Raw genomic sequence first — 17,807 nt, 5'->3', positions numbered from 1 at the left:
CGCCAGGGTCCGGTCCAGCGTCCGGTCGCCTGTCTGCCGAGCCACTTGCCCAGCGTCCGGTCGCTTGTCCAGCGTCCGGTCCTGCATCCGGTCACCACAGTGAGCTCATTTCTTCGCGATCTTGCATACGGTTTGGTTTCAATCTTCATGCTTGGACTCAGCTTGATCTTTTGGGTCTTCTCTTGTGCTTCTAAGGTCTTTCTTAAGGTGTTGATCATCGGATCATCACGTCACCTTCGTCCAAGTTACGTCTTGCACCCTATTGAACTACAAAATAAACACTTGCAAATTCATTAGTCCAATTTAGTTGTGTTGGTCATCAAACACCAAAATCCAAAGTAAATGAGCCAAGGGTCCATTTTCCTTACAGATACGTGGTAAGATACTTGAATGGTACAATTTATTATCCTTTTGATATTAAGTATGTGTACTAAAACTGTCCAACCGCGTTTCTGTACCCAGGCGACACAATTGGCAAGGCTGTCCAACGAAGCAGCGTTCCGGCTTCAGGAGTCTAGAGGACAGGGGTCAGGCGTTCTCGTAGCTTTTGTGGAGGTAAACATAAACTTGTCCGTTTCGAAAATATGTCTTTATTGTATATACGTTTGGCTAATGAACTAACTTTAACGTCTATTTATGCAGAAGGTGAAGAAGAGCTGCAGGAAGCTAGCTCAGAAGTTGAGCTGCATGGACACTCCTTACGAGGAACCGCCACTCCCCGCGCGGTCGGGTGGCACGTCTTCAGCCTCTTTGAGGACACCAGCAGGCTCTTCTCAGCCGATGACGTATGGTGCCACTTCCGCGGTGCGTACACCACCACATCATAGCGCTGGGAAGGACCCTACAACCGAGGACGAGGAGGAGGACGATGACGATGAACCCCCGGGCTTCCACGGACAGCACGGCTAGTGGGACGAATGACCGCAGGACGAAATCGGCATGTCTCAGCTAGGTGGTGCCCCGTTTGGCACCCAAGGAGCCTCACAGGTACTAACAAAGATAGTTTGTTTCAATACGTATGCTCCATGAACTAACGATCATAAAGAATTATAAGTAATCGTGCGTATCATATACCTGCAGGATACGAGCCGTACGCACCGTCGACGCAATCATACCGACGTTGGCTACACTCCCAATGTGTTGCCAACAAATCCGAAGAGACAGAGGCGTCCGATGGATCCTTACACTCCTGGGTCTTAGTTTGTTTAGGTCAAACGAATATTGGCATCCGAAACTTACGGGGTTATTTGGTTATGTTATGTCAAACTTATGTCAAAACAATGAATATGTTATGTGACAGCTTGTCAACTTGCTTCTTATTCGTTTCGTTGAGTCGTGGCAGCACTACCGGCGAGATTAAGTACCCTGCGTTCGGGAACCGGCAGTCCCGGCGTATCTGGACACCGGTGGCAATTTTTTGTAATTGATTAGTTAAAATGGTGCATAACCGTATTATTAAAGACGAAAAACTAATCATTGGCTTATCAAATTCTCTATTCGGCCGTAAAAAAAACTCAACAAAATACGGGCGCGATGCGTTTCGATTCTACCATCCAGGTAGCCCGGGCCGGCGGCAGGCGCAGCGGCCAGGTGGCGTGGATGCTCGTGCGGTATGGTTGGTCCAGCCGCGCCACGCAACAGGGCGCGGCACTGCCGCGCCAGGGTCGGTGGCGCGTCAGGACCCGCCACGTCAGCGCCCCCCTCCCCGGCCGGCCCGCGCCATGTCAGCCATGTGCCGCGCCACCATGCATGGCGCGGCACAGGCATTTAGCCGTGCCAGGGTAATAGGCGCGGCCAAAAGTGTTAGTTAAAAAAAAACGACAGTGTTAGATTTAAAATTATATTCAAAAAAGGTTAAAATTAATATATATATATATATATATATATGGAAATTATTTTCTACTTCCAAAGAGTAGTTACTCCCATGTGTATATCTCTAGATTTATGGTGTATGTAGCCCGACCAAGTATATGTAGATGAAGTATATCATCATACTACACCACATATGGTACTATGTATGACAAGTATGTATATATACTTAGAGTATATGGTTATACTTATTTTATATGTTACTATCATAGTATTATATAATATATTAAAAAAATATGTGCTCTTTTGAAAAAAAATTCACATAGTAAAGATCTGGAGTATCTTAATATTAGTATGTCAATATACTCAAACTGATAAATGAGTATGTACGCATACGCAACGTGATTTATTGATTATGGGAGTAACTACTCCCGGGAGTATATAAAATGCACCCATATATATATATATATATATGTATGTATGTATGTATGTATATATATGTATATATATATATGTATATATAGACACACACACACTAATAGTACATATCAAACCTATACTGCGCCCCTGTTACATATCCATTGATGTGCACAAGTGAAAGGCACGTATGTGGCAACTTGTGAGCCGGCCCTGACGTGGTACCAGTAAGTTTCATTTGCTGCAACTTACTTGAATAATAGCGAACGAAAGGCCAGGCATTATTCATTGGTGCATGATTGGGTGTATTATATTGCTAAGCTTTTGTATCGACGTGTTCTCTGGTGTTTGTTACATCTTCTAGCTACATAACATTGCAAATGTGTTTCTCGAAGGCATGATTATTCCACCGGTGCCAATAAGCTAGCACATTGCCACATGGAGAGCTTCCCATCTTGTCTGCTCGTCAAACCGGTGCGTCCATGACTGTCCTGAACGCACCCAACCAAATTTAAATTCACTTCTTGGAAGCTGCTGCCTCCAACTCCAAGCTTTTGAGCAACACACCACTTCAACGCTCCTGCTTACATTACATATATGCTCCTCGTCCTCGATCTCTTTGCCGGCCTGCTAGCTGCTTGCTCACCTCGCATATAAACTTGTCTCTTCTCACGCAGAGCTTGAGAGCTAGCTAGATGTGCATATCGACAGTAGATCCCGGCCAATCTTGAGAGGGAAACGCAAACGCTGCAGGCCCTCCTGGTGTTTATATATAACTTGGAAGCTTCAGTGGCTGACAGCAGAGAGAAAGCTAAGAAAGAGAGAGGATGGGGAGGACGGCGAAGCTGGGCCTGGACAAGGTCCTCGACTGCTTCTCGCTCTCCCTGTGCTCCAACGCCTGCGCCTGCATACATTCCATGGAGGAAGAAGACGAGGACGAGGCCAACGAGCGGAAGGCCCTGGTGAGCAGCCAGCTGGAGGAGCTGGTCAAGCTCAGGGATTTCGTCGATGGAGCCGCCAAGACTCTTGCTTTCCATCTGGAGCCAAAGGTACGCGGACATCTATCTATCTAGTATCTACCTTGAGACTGTCTCAGATATATACGTACCTCTGCACTGCAGCAGAGCATGTTGTTAACCTCTGCTCATTTTTGCTTAACTTTCCGTGATTAATATGCTCTCTGTTGCATGGATCATCTGTCCTGCGTGCTCTGTTTGATGCAGACCGTGGAGCTCAAGGTGTCCATGCACTGCTATGGATGCGCCAAGAAAGTCCAGAAGCACATCTCCAAGATGGACGGTATGACAACTGATCCTTATCCTTGCCCACTTTTGGGTCTGTCCATCTGTGTTCAGAATCATTTCATACTAGATTCATTCATCTACTAACCTACAGGTTCATAGTACAACTTATCGGCTATCGCACACAGCTAACAGTCACACTTTCTCACGTTTAGTTCACTTGGTGCTAGTTTCCTCAAGAGACGGCCTTCAGTAGTGTAAGATCAGCAGTGCTTAATTCTCGGAGATCAGTTTCTCCTGGCCGGCCACGCATGCCAATCTGAGGCAAGGAAACGCATCGAGAAAACAAAGCAGTCTACTCGATGCGTTCTTGCATCGCGCATTTCGTGTTACTTTGCATCACTTGGGGTCTTGGGCGAGGAAAATGGCACACATCTAGGAGTACACTCCTATATAGAGCAACAGTTGTTTTTCCCTTCTCGTTTCCTAGGTTTAGGGCGCGTTTAGTTCCAAAAATTTTTAGCTTTGGCTACTGTAGCACTTTCGTTTGTATTTGGTAAAAATTGTCCAATTATGGACTATTTAGGCTTAAAAGATCCGTCTCACCAATTACAGGCAAACTATGCAATTAGTTATTCTTTTTTACTTACATTTAATGCTCTATGCATGTGCCGCAAGATTTGATGTGACGGAGAATCTTGAAATTTTTTGGTTTAGTAGTAGCAGTAGCCAGTAGGGAATAGAATAGCACGTACTGCTACTACATGAGGCGTGTGGCTTGGGATGCGAGCAGGGTCTCCTCCGTCCAGAGAGGACAAAGTTGCAGACCTGAGAAGCATCCCGAGCAAGAGCAGCGACGGGACATGACACCAACAGGGTCAAGATCGCCAGACGCAGCAAGAAAAACGCGGCCCCGTGGTTGACCTTTGTGCACGCCCCAATCATTTTACTACTATTTCCTCGTAAAAAAAAATCGTTTTAGCAGCGTGTTTAGTTTCGGAAAGTTGGAATTTGGGGCTACTGTAGTACTTTTGTTTTTATTTGGTAATTAGTGTTCAATCATTGAGTAATTAGGCTTAAAACGTTTGTCTCGCAATTTCCCACCAAACTGTGCAATTAGTTTTTTTTTCGTCTACATTTAATGCTCCATGCATGGGCCGTCAACATTCGATGGGATAGATACTGTTCAACATTCGATGTGATAGATACTGTAGCACTTTTTGGAAATTTGAGGTGAAACTAAACAAGCTACTGCTACTAGAGTACTGGTGTTGCTGGATCGCGCCGAACAGTGAACATGGATCGGCAGACATGCCGGGACCTGGCAGAGCGTCAGTCATTCGTCACGCTAACGCCTTGTTGCTCCCAGTGATCACCGGCTGCCCGTGAGTTGGCGTCGTGTCGTATCGGCTGGGCCTGGGCACTGGGCAGGCATGGCGCCCCGGGCCCCGGCACATGTTTGCACTGTGCACATGTGCATGTCCGGCTCAGCTGCTTGTGTGGTGGTGCCTGCCTTTTCTGGATTCTGCAAAGGAAAACTTTGCGTGAGACAGGCAGTCGGTGGCCAGGATTCGGTGGTGTGGTGTGGTGTGCTGTGAGCGAGAGGAGCGCACGGCCTCCGCCACTCCGACGGCCCATTGCCGGGCGCCATAAAGAATGCCGTTTCTTTTCCTGCACTGCACCGGAATGCGGAATGGGCACATTTCTGGCTCCTGCTTCGGTTACACTTGTCGATGCTGCCTGCTCTGTTTGTTTTCTGAAAAAAAGGCCTTAGGCCCTGCTGTACGCCTGTACTACTACTAGGAGTATTATGGGTCTATTTTGTTCACCCCTCCTAAAATTTATTGACTAAACTTTAGTCACTAAAATGTCAAACACCCTACTAAAGTTTAGTGGCTTTTAGTCACCAAGGGATAGCTAAAAGTGACTAAAGTGTATATGGGATAGCTGCTTTAGTCACTTTTAGTCACTGCTTTAGTCATTTTTAGTCATTATAACCAAACAGGGAGTCACTAAATTTTAGAAGGATCACTAAACTTTAGAGGCCAATAACTTTTGAGGGTGGAACCAAACAGGCTCTATACATAGCTCACCTGCCCCAGGACGATGTCTCTCTTCTCAATCTCAAGAAAAGGAAAAACAAAACAAAGTCTCAGGCCCGTTTAGTTCCAAAAAGTTTTTTTAAAAAAGTGCTACAGTAGTCATCACGTCGAATCTTGCGATACGTGCATGGAGCATTAAATGTAGATGAAAAAAAACTAATTGCACAGTTTGGTTGGAAAATCACGAGACAAACGTTTTGAGTCTAATTAGTCTATGATTGAATACTAATTGCCAAATAAAAACGAAAGTACTACAGTAGCCAAATTTTCAAATTTCACCCAACCAAACACAGCCTCGATTAACCTGTTTTGTCTTTTTGCGCAGGTGTGACGTCGTTCGAGGTAGATTTGGAGAACAAGAAGGTGGTGGTGACTGGGGACATCACGCCGTACGAGGTGCTGGAGAGCATCTCCAAGGTGAAGTTCGCAGAGCTATGGGTGGCGCCCAATTCCAAGCAGCAAGCTGCGGAAAGTTTGTAGGTGTAGAGGATCTCGTCAAGGCTCATGTCCTCATATTCATCGTGCTACGGTGTACTCAGGCGGCTGCCAAACAACTTAGAAGTACTGTAACTAGGAAGGAGGCCATCATTATATTAAGGAACGTGTTGCTCTGCGTTATATGTAAAGGACAATTGGGGAACATGTACTTGCATAAACATAGCTTGCATCGCTCTTGTTTATGCGCAAAGGCAACGGTGCGCTCAATCACCACACGGAATTCTTGGAGAAGATGTAATGGCTGATGCCTACGCAGGAGAGGAGCTGAGCTGGCGCCGTGCGAAACGGGCACTGGGCATGGCCGCACGACGCATGAGAAAAGAACGGATGACAGTCAGGCTGGTTTGGACCTGTAACCCGCAGGTTTCGGACCTGATGGGGGCCGAAACGAGTTTTAGTATCGGGTTTTGGATGTGCCATCAGCCAAATCCCACCTCTTAATCCTAACAGCACCCACACCCGCTCGACCGCTCCCTCCATGACTACCCACTATACTCCCTCTGTCTCATTGAAAATATCGTTTTTATTATTAGACTTCTTGTTTAACCGTTCGTTTTATTCAAATTGTTTATGCAAATAATAAAATAAATGAATCTTTATTAAATTATCTCTAATGATAAAATAAATCATAACAAAATAAATAATATTTATATAAAAAATTTGGATAAGACGAACCGTCAAACAAGAAGTCCAAAAGTAAAAAAACGACGCTTTCAATGAAACGGAGGGAGTAGGTAACAATAAGCTAGTAATTGTAGCTCAGGGATTATTTAAAGCATGTTGCAAACAATGTTGCTGCAACCAAAGCTCAAAGTTTCAGGAAAAAAATTCAATGTCTTGTCCACAATGCATGTAAATGATTAGCATTTAAAACTACCATCCAACACAACCTAACAGGGCCTGTATGGCCAATTAACCGGTCTGACCAAGCCACCTGTCCCCATTCCATTCATGGGTTGATCCTAAAAGGCGAAAATTTTCTAACAATAAACAAAAGATATCAATCAGCATGAATAGGCCAGCCAAAGACTTCACTTTGTAGGATTGAATGAAACTTTAAGCCCTGTTAAAAAAAATGGGTATGACCAACAGCCTACATGTACACTAACTAAATCAATGACAATCTAAAGAATGCTAGCTAATCTCACTAATCAGCTTGTTTTATTACAGTTATTTCGATGAGTTGTCATATCTTGCCTTCCATCCTCTCGTAGAAAAGAACATAAGGCTTGCACTTGAGAACTTCTCGAAGGGTGACTTCTATGATGTTACTATCATCCGCACAAAACTATGAGGAAGAGCAGTTGCTCTGTTGTTGCTGATTTCCTGTAACAGAACCGACCAATTATACGAAATTAAGTAAGAAAATCATCCGCCAGAGCAGACGATTTAGCAAACTTAAGCCCGTATAACCCGGTAGTCCGTGAAATCACGAAGGATTTCAAACCAACTTCTATTCCAGCCAAGATTGTAATAAGTTTAGCGATCACCATCACATATTACATAAAAGCTTGCATCACAGATACATCAGAGTTTAAACATAGTTATTACAAGACGAGTTCAAATAAAAGTAGCGGAAGCCATTTGTTCAAACCACACACACTCACACGGACTTCAAATACAGTGCCATCTAATGATCATCTCCAACAAAAGCATCAGACGAGACGTAAGGAATGACCATGCCCATGGTCCTAAGCATCACCCATCGTAGGATAAAGGCAGTTGATACAGTAGCCGTAATACATCTGCCCATCTGCAACAAGTGGGAATAAAACCCTGAGTACGAGAAAGTACTCAGCTAGACTTACCCGACATAACCGAAAATAAGTGACACCAAGGATTATAAAGTGCTTTATAGTAGGGTAGCTGACTCATTTGCAAAAAGAAGCATTTTTAGCATTTCAAGAACCTTTCCAAAAGCATTATTACCAAATTAATTATTTATAACCTGTCGACTAGATTGGCACCTATACTAGAGCAAACATGTGATTAAGCCAATAATGATAACCAATGATCATTAACAACTTCCATATTGTCATATTCATTATAACTGTCCAAGTGTTCCATTAACATTACTACGATGAAGTAACTCAAGTTAAGTGCTCACTATCCAGGAGCGATGGCGATTCGAATCGATTCCTAACCAGCTGGTGATTTATTCCTTACACAAACCTTACTCACCCGCTAAAGTGAGATATTGATTACCGAGTCAACTATCTAGGAAACTCGAGTTTGCCATGAACCACATGTACCCGGAGGCCGACCGACTGCACTTTGGTCTTATCATCTCGCCCCCGTGTCCTACCACACCTGCTCCGGCACAGTGCGCTGTGGGCAATCTACTCGGCCTAAATAATCTCCTAGCTTCGCGGTCGGAAGGTACTTTATCCGGCCAGCTAAATGTAAGGCATGCGTTCAACATGACTCGAGGCCCAACAACGGTCGGTCCTTAATCGACACAGACGGAAAGCACTACAGTCCAAAACTCTGTAAGTCTCCGTTCGGTCTCAACTTCATTTAACACTTAGTTATATCATGACTACATAGTTATCCAAGCAAATCCAGCTAACCACCTATAGCTCGCAGGTGACAGGAAATCACCCGACTTCTACCGTTCTAAGCCAGCTAAGCATTGACTCGATTGTGGATACCAGGGTAACAAGGATATAGTATAACAAAGGTAGACAAGGTATAATGCAGCAACGGTTGCAAACAACTCGTGAACGTAATGCATCAATTAAAGTAAAGCATTTAATTAATAATTGCAAACCGGGAGAAAATGCTCCGGGGCTTGCCTCTCTCGAAGGAGCTCGGGCGGTGATCGGGGCACTCCGGAAGTTCTTCAATGTCCTCCTCGTCGGCTTCGGGCACTTCCTACGGCTGCACCTCGAGCTGCTCCTCGGGCTCCTCATGTATGACGACTGGGTTCTCGGTTTACGATCCTGTATGATGCAATGTGCGTAAGTGCTTATGCAATCGGTGCATCGGATGAGATGAATACAATGGATATGCTTGAATGCAAGGTAGTCAACATCATCCAAGAACATATACTACAAGCACATGTCATCTACTGCATCCTCTTCTACTACTAATATGCTAAGTCAACACATCTTATTAAATGCTTCAAAGATACACCAAAGCTTCACTAATTTCTTAATCACACATAAAGCAACACTTGATTAAACCCTAATTAATAATAGGTTTGAATAGTAACATTTATTTTTATTGCTTAGAAAAATCTTAGAAAATTACCATAGCACAGTACTACCCTAAGTAGTCTACCATCAGATTTTTATGGTATTTAAATGAGTGGATTATCCTACACAAAAATAACAAGCTATGACATGATTATGAACATAAAAAAATACTTTGTACTGTGAAAAATGTCAAACAACAGAGGAAATATTTTTTCTATGTTCTACACAGCAAATAACCACTGTACAAAAATTATCACATGCATGTTTTATACAAATTTTGCTCTCTAGCAAAAATAACAAAAATCAGCCATTAAAGGTACTTGAACTACACCTCATAATTTTTCTACAGCACATGCATGACACATATTTTTCCTAGGAAGTACATTACATAAGAAGATTAACAAACTTGGAAATCATATTTTTCTGAAACCTATATGTTTTTCTACACATTTTTCAAGTTATCAGCAATATCAAGGATTAAATAAAGTTCTACAGAAAAGTTATCAGCAATATCGAGACGCCACGGCAGCGTGGCTCTGCCAGCGGGCCGGCGGCCATTGCCGGCCGGTTCAGGGCAAGCGGGCGAGCGCACGGGGTTCGCAAGTGAGTGCCGAACTTGAGCAGGCAGCTAGGAAGGGTGGAGGAGGGGAGGAAGGATGAGTTCCATGGCAGCCGAGCACGACGACGCCATGGCTGACGGCGGCGAAGCGCGCACAAAGGTTCTACCTTGGCTCAAAGGCGCCACAACCATGAGCACCGGGTGTCGGGGAGTGAGGCGGAGCTGCTGGCGGGCAGAATTGAGGAGTGAGGCGCGGGAGGAGGAGCAAGTCACCGGCGGAGCGACTACGGCGCTGTGCTCTGCCACGGCGAGAGGAGGGGCGAGCACGGGAGAGCGAGAGAGCGGGCAGGATTGAGTGGAGAGGAGCGCAGCGACTTCGGCAGATGAAGGCGGGCGCGTGAGAGCGGACGCAGGCCAGCTGCGACGCGCGGCGGGTGTTGCTGGCGCAGGGCCGCCACGCGGCGGGCGTGCTCTGGCGTGGTCGGAACGGCGAGCGAGAACGGGCGCGGCGCGGCGCGGAGGCAGCCAGACGCGCGCGGGGCTGGGCTGGGCCGAGGCGAGGTGGGCTGGCGCAGGAGGCGGGCGCTGCTGCAGGCCGGGCCGGCTTCGGACGTGGGCCGAGAAACGAGGCGGTGGCCCGTGAAAGGAAAAAAAACCTTTTTCAAATTATATTTTCAAGAAATTTTCAAATACCAGCTTTCAAATATCATTTTGAGCAAGAAAATGACATCTTTTAAAAATGTACCAAAAATAAAAATTGCTTAGAATTTAATTCTCTACAACTTTGCTTTTATGACCAAAGTCCAATTCTATCTAGATTTTAAATTATAAAATTAAAGTCAATTTTAACTCAAAACCCTAATTTTGGAGAATTATTTTTAAAGCAAAATTTGGCAATAATTTGAATACAGACTTTGCTCCAAAAATTGTGCTAAATAACTCTAGATGATTACAATCATTGCCAAACAAGTTCTACTAACCTAGCAAGTATAATTAGGGCAAAATAACTCTAAACAAGTGTATACAACATTCATGTTTCACAAGCATGTTTCGTATGTTTCGAAGCAGGGTTTCAGTTATTATTTACATGATTAGGCATGTATGATTAGGATGCTTGATGATGCATGATATGCATGATTTGCAGTGCCTAAATGCTGGCATAACACCGGGGTGTTACAGCCCTCCCCCCTTATAAAAATCTCGTCCCGAGATTTGGGTTACGAACCATTTGTTATAAAAATCTTCATAAGCTTTTTGTAGATATTCTCCCGTTTCCTAAGTTGCATCTCCCTCATCATGATGATTCCACTGTATCTTGTATGTTTTCACCACACTATTCTGAGTAGTACGTTCTTTAGTGTCTAACACACGGACCGATTGTTCATGGTACACCAAATCTGATTTGAGTTGGATGCCTCGAGGTTCTATTCTTTTCTCCGGAACACGCAAACACTTTTTGAGATGTGATACATGGAAAACTAGGAAGACGGTACTCATTGTCTCAGGTAACTCCAACTTATAAGCTACTGGACCCCTTTTTCCAAGATCTTGTATGGTCCTACAAATCTCGCGGCAAGCTTTCTTTGGACTCCAAACCTTTTCTTCTTCATTGGCGTGACCTTCAGATAAACATAGTCACCAACTTCAAACACAAGGGGTCTCCTTCTTCTGTCTGCATAACTTTTCTGACGTGATTGGGCCGCCTTCATATTTTGCTGAATAATATGAACTTTCTTCTCGGCTTCTTCTACAAAGTCAATGCCATAATACCTTCTATCTCTAGGCTCGACCCAATTCAATGGTGTTCTACATTTTCTGCCATACAAAGCTTCAAATGGAGCCATCTTGATGCTTTCTTGATAACTATTATTATAAGAAAACTCAGCTAATGGTAACCATGACTCCCATGATCCCTTAGAAAACAATACGCAGGCTCTTAACATATCCTCCAAAACAGCATTCACTCGTTCAGTCTGACCATCTGTCTGAGGATGATAAGCGGTACTACGAATCAAACTAGTTCCCAAGCCTTTGTGTAAATGTTCCCAAAAGTGAGCCATGAACTGTGACCCTCTATCAGATACTATAGTCCTTGGTATACCATGCAACCTCACAATTTCTACGATATACTTCTCGGCATATTGAGGTGGTCGATATTCTGTTTTGACAGGCAAGAGATGAGCGGTCTTAGTAAGACGGTCCACAATCACCCAAATCGAATCATGTCCTTTTTGAGTAGTGGGCAAACCCGAGATAAAATCCATACTTATATCATCCCACTTCCAACTAGGGACTGACAAGGGTTGCAACATACCGGTAGGTTTCATATGAATGGCTTTCACTCTACAACATGTGTCACATCTGGCAACATATGCTGTAATTTCTTTCTTCATTTTGGTCCTCTAATAACGAGGTCTTAGTTCTTGATACATCTTACTACTTCCTGGATGGATAGATAGCTTAGAAAGGTGAGCTTCATCCATGAGTTTATTCCTAAGCTCTCGATCCTTGGGAACCACAAGACGGTCGTCAAACCACAACACGCCCTGTTCATCCACTTTAAAGTGCTGAGACAGCTTCTCTTTTATTTTCTCTTTGATGTGGAATATTCCCTTGTCGGTTTTCTGGCCTTCTATTATCTTACTCTCCAAAGAGCAACTAATCTGAATACTATGTAACACAGCAGGATGCATCAGATCGAACCCATCTTCAAGTAATGGCTGCACATTCAAGGAATGTGACTTTTTGCTCAAAGCATCTGCCACTATATTGGCTTTTCCAGGATTATATTGCACATTCAAGTTGTAATCCTTGATCAATTCCAACCATCTGCACTGTCTCATATTCAGCTCGGGTTGGGTAAAGATGTACTTGAGACTCTTGTGATCTGTGAAAATGTTACACACATTACCAAGTAGATAATGTCTCCAAATTTTTAGGGCATGCACAACTGCAGCAAGTTCAAGATCATGTGTTGGATAGTTGACCTCGTGCTTTCTCAATTGACGTGAGGCATAAGCAATGACTCTCCTTTCTTGCATAAGAACACAGCCCAATCTAGTTTTCGATGCGTCGCAAAACACATCAAATGGTTTTTCAATGTCTGGTTGTGCGAGAACAGGAGCAGTGGTCAACAGTTTCCGCAAAGTGTGGAAAGCTGCTTCACACTCCTCTGTCCACACAAACTTGTGATCCTTCTGTAGCAGACTTGTCATCGGTTTGGCAATCTTTGAGAAATCTGGTATAAAGCGATGGTAGTAACCGGCTAGTCCTAAGAAACTTCTAATCTCAGGAACTGTGGTCGGTGCCTTCCAATCCATAACCTCTTGCACTTTACTTGGATCGACTGAAACTCCATTTTCTGACAGAATGTGACCAAGGAAAGGAACTTTCTTCAACCAAAATTCGCATTTGCTAAACTTAGCATACAGTTGATGATCTCTAAGTCTGGTCAAGACAATTTTTAGATGCTCTTCATGATCCTTCTTGTTCTTAGAGTACACAAGAATGTCATCGATGAACACGACCACAAACTTATCCAATTCTGGCATAAAAATTGTATTCATCAGAAACATAAAGTATGTAGGAGCATTTGTCAAGCCAAAGGACATGACAAGATACTCATACAACCCGTATCTGGTGGAAAATACAGTCTTTGGTATATCTTGTGGCCTAATCTTGATCTGATGATAACCGGATCTCAAATCTATTTTTGAGAATACCTTAGCCTTGGCTAACTGGTCAAACAGAACATCAATATGAGGCAAGGGATACTTATTCTTGATGGTTACAGCGTTACGTGGCCTGTAATCTACGCACATTCTCAACGTGCCCTCTTTCTTCTTCTTCAGAAACAAGGCGGGACATCTCCATTCAGACTTGCTTGGCCGGATAAACCCCTTTTTCGATAAATCTTCTAGTTGCCTCTTCAGCTCAGCTAATTCATCTGGAGGCATCCGATAGGGTCTCCTTGAAATCAGAGCTGTTCTGGGGATTAACTCAATTCCAAACTCAATCTCTCTATCCAGCGAAAGACCAGGTAGCTCATCCGAGAATACATCCGGAAACTCACACACTACCAGAATCTGATGAATAAGAATGACTGCCGTAGCACAGGTCACACTTATAAGGTCTGTTCTCCGAGGCAATGGTACTTGGAAAGTACCCTCACCCAGGGGATCCTTAAGGGTAAGTACTCGACTTCCAGTATCTATGACTGCTCCCCAATCCTTCATCCAATTCATCCCTATAATGACATCCAAAACTAGTTTAGGCATAACTATCAAGTTCACTCGGAACTTCCTGCTACCTAATTCAAGGGTTGCCCCTCGAACCATCCGGTTGGTCAAAACATCAGCCCCTGCTGAACTTATACGGTAACCATAACCCAATTCTGTGCATAGTTATTCATGTTTCTGTGCAGATGCTTGACTCATAAAAGAATGCGATGATCCAGAATCAAATAGAATAACTGCAGGGTTTTCGTTGATAGGAAACTTACCAGCGGTTACGGGCTCTCCCTTAGGAATTTCATCCACAGTCGTACTATGCACCCTAGCATTATAAGTCTGCTGCTTCTTCTTGGGCGGATAAGGATAAAACCTCGAGAAGTGGCCGGGTTGATCACAGTTATAGCAGGGTCCCCTCACTGTCCCAGCAGATCCCACAGCTCCCTTGGAACTGCCTTGTACCGCGGTTGTGGCTGCTTTGTTAGACTGTACTGCCATCTTGTAAGGCTTCTGGGGTCCACGGAAATTCTGACTTCTCTGCTGAGGTGGCCTAAACCTAGCGCCAGATGCCGATGGACGATATGGAGGATGACCTCCCGTAGGTGCTCTTGCTTGGGACAGACCGCCCTCAAGGGCTCTCTTGTGAGTCTTAGCTGTGGTGATGGCGTTGTTGTTCTTTTCCTGCTTCAGACAGTCACTGATGAAGTCATTGAATCTGACGCGGTTGTTGGTACCCACATGCTTCATCATTTTTGGATTGAGTCCCCTCTTGAAACTGGCTATTCTCTTAGCATCGGTGTCAACCATGTTGGGAGCATAACGACACAAGTTGTTGAAGGCATGCAAATATTGCGTCACGGTCTTGGTGCCCTGATTCAACACCAAGAACTCTCCCAACTTCATTTTGGTAAGCCCGGGTGGAATATAAACTCCACGGAAGGCCTCAGCAAACTCTCTCCACGAAATCTGAGCATTTGGAGGGAAGGTGGTGCGATGGTGCTTCCACCACATTCCCGCTGGTCCTTGCAACTGAAGTGCAGCATACTCCATTTTCAACACCCCAGTCATCCTCAACACACGAAATTTATCTTCCATGGTGTTGATCCATTCCTCAGCATCGAGTGGCTCTATTGCTTCCTTGAATATTGGCGGCCTGGTGTCCATAAAATCTTTGAAGCTGCTATATTAGTTCACTCCAATGCCACCACCCTGATTGTTACCACATTGAACGTTGTTAGCGATGGTACGCAGAAAATCCTCCATGTTCTTCTGGGATTGTTCCGCGTTGCGCTGACTCCCGAGCAACTGTGCGAGGAACATCTCGGGGGTAAACGGGGGAGGAGGTGGCAAATGCGGTTCATGGGGGGGCTCATTGTTGTTGCCGTGGTTTCCACCACCACCACCGGTCCCCGCACCGTTAGCACCGGTCTCAGTGGCCTCATACATGGTTCGGCGAGTGTTTGTCATCTGCATATTTTAGCAACAAGTAATGATTGAGTGAAGCTATAATAATCGCGAGTGATGGAAAAATCATGCCGTACTGAATTTACTAGAGAGAATAAATTCATACAATAAAACAGAGGCACAATAATCGCATCCCAATTAAAACAACATCACTTAATCAAATTACTTCAACAGCAAACATCGCGTCCATACAACCAAATTGCCAGCATACATACACTAGACTTTTATGTGTTCAGATATTGCATTCTTAATCAAGTTCCAACCACATGCCAAGTCTCATAAGTTCGAAGCAAAACACATTAGGTTACATGCCAACAAAAGAAAGGTCATCGTGATAGGACCTAGATACTAGCGCAAGGCAACTAGCCTACTCCTCGGGGCCATCGTCGGGATCGGAGATGTCACCATCGCCCCCAGGTGAAACTATAGGCTTGTCCTCATTGTCGTCGTCGATGTCCATGCCAGCGGCATCTGGAGGAGCATATGGGCCAACCCTATTGTAGAGTGCGTGAAACTCCTCGTGCAGGTTGCCGTTGTACTCCTCTAGCTCATCGACCCTCTGCAGCAGAAGGTCCCTCTCATCCCAGGCTTCATTCCTTTCCTGAACCAACTGTCCAATCATGCGGTCTACATTGTTGTTGGCTTGAGTCAACGTATGCACCCGCTGCATAGCTCTATCACCTCTCTCAATCGCCTGGTCTCGCTGTAAGTTCATATCAGTCAACTGCTCCTACAAACTAGCTATAGCACGTGCCTGTCTCTTCTTCTGCTTTCTCCCCTTGAGCTTATCCTGACCATGCAAGCCAGTTAAAGTCTAGTAGGTACTCTCAAGACCCTTATACGCTCTGATGGCGGCAAACATAGCACTCATAGCCTGATTGTCGCTAGCCTATCCCTCAGCTGGACCTCTAACCAAGGCACTTCCCTGAGACTGAACCCAAATAGCATCACGAGGATCATCCCTAGGAAAAGTGCCAGCTAGAGCCGCTGCAAGCTCATTGGGAAATCTACTCATGATATCCCTGATGACATGGAAGGCTGCTACCTCTGCACCCTCAGCAGGAGTGCGACCCTCAAACTCTAAGTGCCAACCATCCCAATCAAGAGCATCACCAAGAGCAGGAACCGTGATCTCTACCACTGCAAGTCTGTAACACCCCAGGTGTTTACCACCAGTTAAGCAATGGGTTTGAGCAAAAACATGGTATATTAAGTGATGATGAAGTTGTCAAGGTCGAACCTATAGAAACGAGCCCCAACCTAAACTTGGAGATTGCACCTTTGCTCGCCTATAGACCCCTTTTCAAGATATATGCTTGGGTGGTGTTATTGGAATATCTTCGTATGTCTCACATCAATAACCACCTATATTGATTCATGGAAAAGTTTTGTGAAGTTTGGAATCAAGAAGTCACATGAAATGACGAGTTATGTCGTTGCTTGAATTATTTTATAAAGTGAAGGGAATTCTCGATCGTCAACCAAATTTTCCAACCATGCCCAAATGACTCTAGATGAACTCTACAACAAAAGTCATGAAAGGTTCATGTTGGGCAAATGCCAAGAAAATGCTCCAATGGATCAAAAAGGATAATTTAAGCTTCATCGTGATCCTACTTTGGTCAAAGTAGAACAACAGGTTCTATACCAGTTTTGAGGTTGGACCTTAAATGAAAGTTGTAGTCCATATTATGTAGAACAAACTTTGTTTTTGGACTAAGCGCTAGATCATCTTGGAAGCAAGTCAAATCAAGGTCACAAGATCAAATTTGCTGCTGATTTCAGCACTTAGAAATATTCTAAGTCTGGAATTTCGCTAAGCAACGACGTTGGCATTCCGCGTTCTCCAAATTTTGCTAAGCAACTTTAGTTGATCCAAATGTAAAAGTTGGAGCTTACATGATGGGGAAGAACATACAAGAAGATGGCACCAGTTGCATTTCATTTCGACCATCAATTTTGGATGTTTGCTTGTCGCTGTCAAATCACTGACACTATCAAGTTTAGTACTAATTATCTGCTAATCCAACAGCCTAATGGCCGAGCACCCTTAATCAAGTTTGTAGAGCATCAGAAGATGAAGAATTTTGCTTCAAGGCCCATAGCCCAGTTCGGAGCAGAGCTGGCCTAAAAACGGACTCCAAGGCGGGCACAGTGACGCTCACCACGTGTTCGACGAAAGGGCGCCATGGCAGCCATGCAGCAGAGCGCGCGTTTCATTGCCGCCGCGCGTCCGACCTCCGTGCCACGCGCCGCCTCACGCCCTGCTGCTCCAAGACCGAGCGCCCGGG

The 17,807-nt window shown here is 44.6% G+C and overlaps 1 protein-coding gene across 1 annotated transcript; it reads left to right on the top strand.

Moving 5' to 3' along the window:
- Positions 1-2,778: 2,778 nt before the first annotated feature.
- Positions 2,779-6,195, top strand: LOC136458871 (protein SODIUM POTASSIUM ROOT DEFECTIVE 2-like). Its single transcript, XM_066458779.1, has 3 exons — positions 2,779-3,275; positions 3,450-3,525; positions 5,895-6,195. The coding sequence occupies exons 1-3, from the start codon at positions 3,054-3,056 to the stop codon at positions 6,047-6,049; spliced, it is 453 nt and encodes a 150-aa protein (XP_066314876.1). The 5' UTR covers positions 2,779-3,053; the 3' UTR covers positions 6,050-6,195.
- Positions 6,196-17,807: the final 11,612 nt, after the last annotated feature.

Source organism: Miscanthus floridulus, chromosome 6 (assembly GCF_019320115.1).
Source record: "Miscanthus floridulus cultivar M001 chromosome 6, ASM1932011v1, whole genome shotgun sequence".
Lineage (NCBI taxonomy): Eukaryota > Viridiplantae > Streptophyta > Magnoliopsida > Poales > Poaceae > Miscanthus > Miscanthus floridulus.
This window is presented reverse-complemented; position numbering and strand designations above follow the sequence as displayed.

What these genes read in the sequence shown, in the direction of transcription:
- LOC136458871 (XM_066458779.1), top strand. Translation starts at nt 3,054, where the DNA reads ATGGGGAGGACGGCGAAGCTGGGCCTGGACAAGGTCCTCGACTGCTTC. An exon ending in CTTTCCATCTGGAGCCAAAG is followed by an intron (nt 3,276 to 3,449) that starts GTACGCGGACAT and finishes TGTTTGATGCAG; the next exon opens with ACCGTGGAGCTCAAGGTGTC. An exon ending in GCACATCTCCAAGATGGACG is followed by an intron (nt 3,526 to 5,894) that starts GTATGACAACTG and finishes CTTTTTGCGCAG; the next exon opens with GTGTGACGTCGTTCGAGGTA.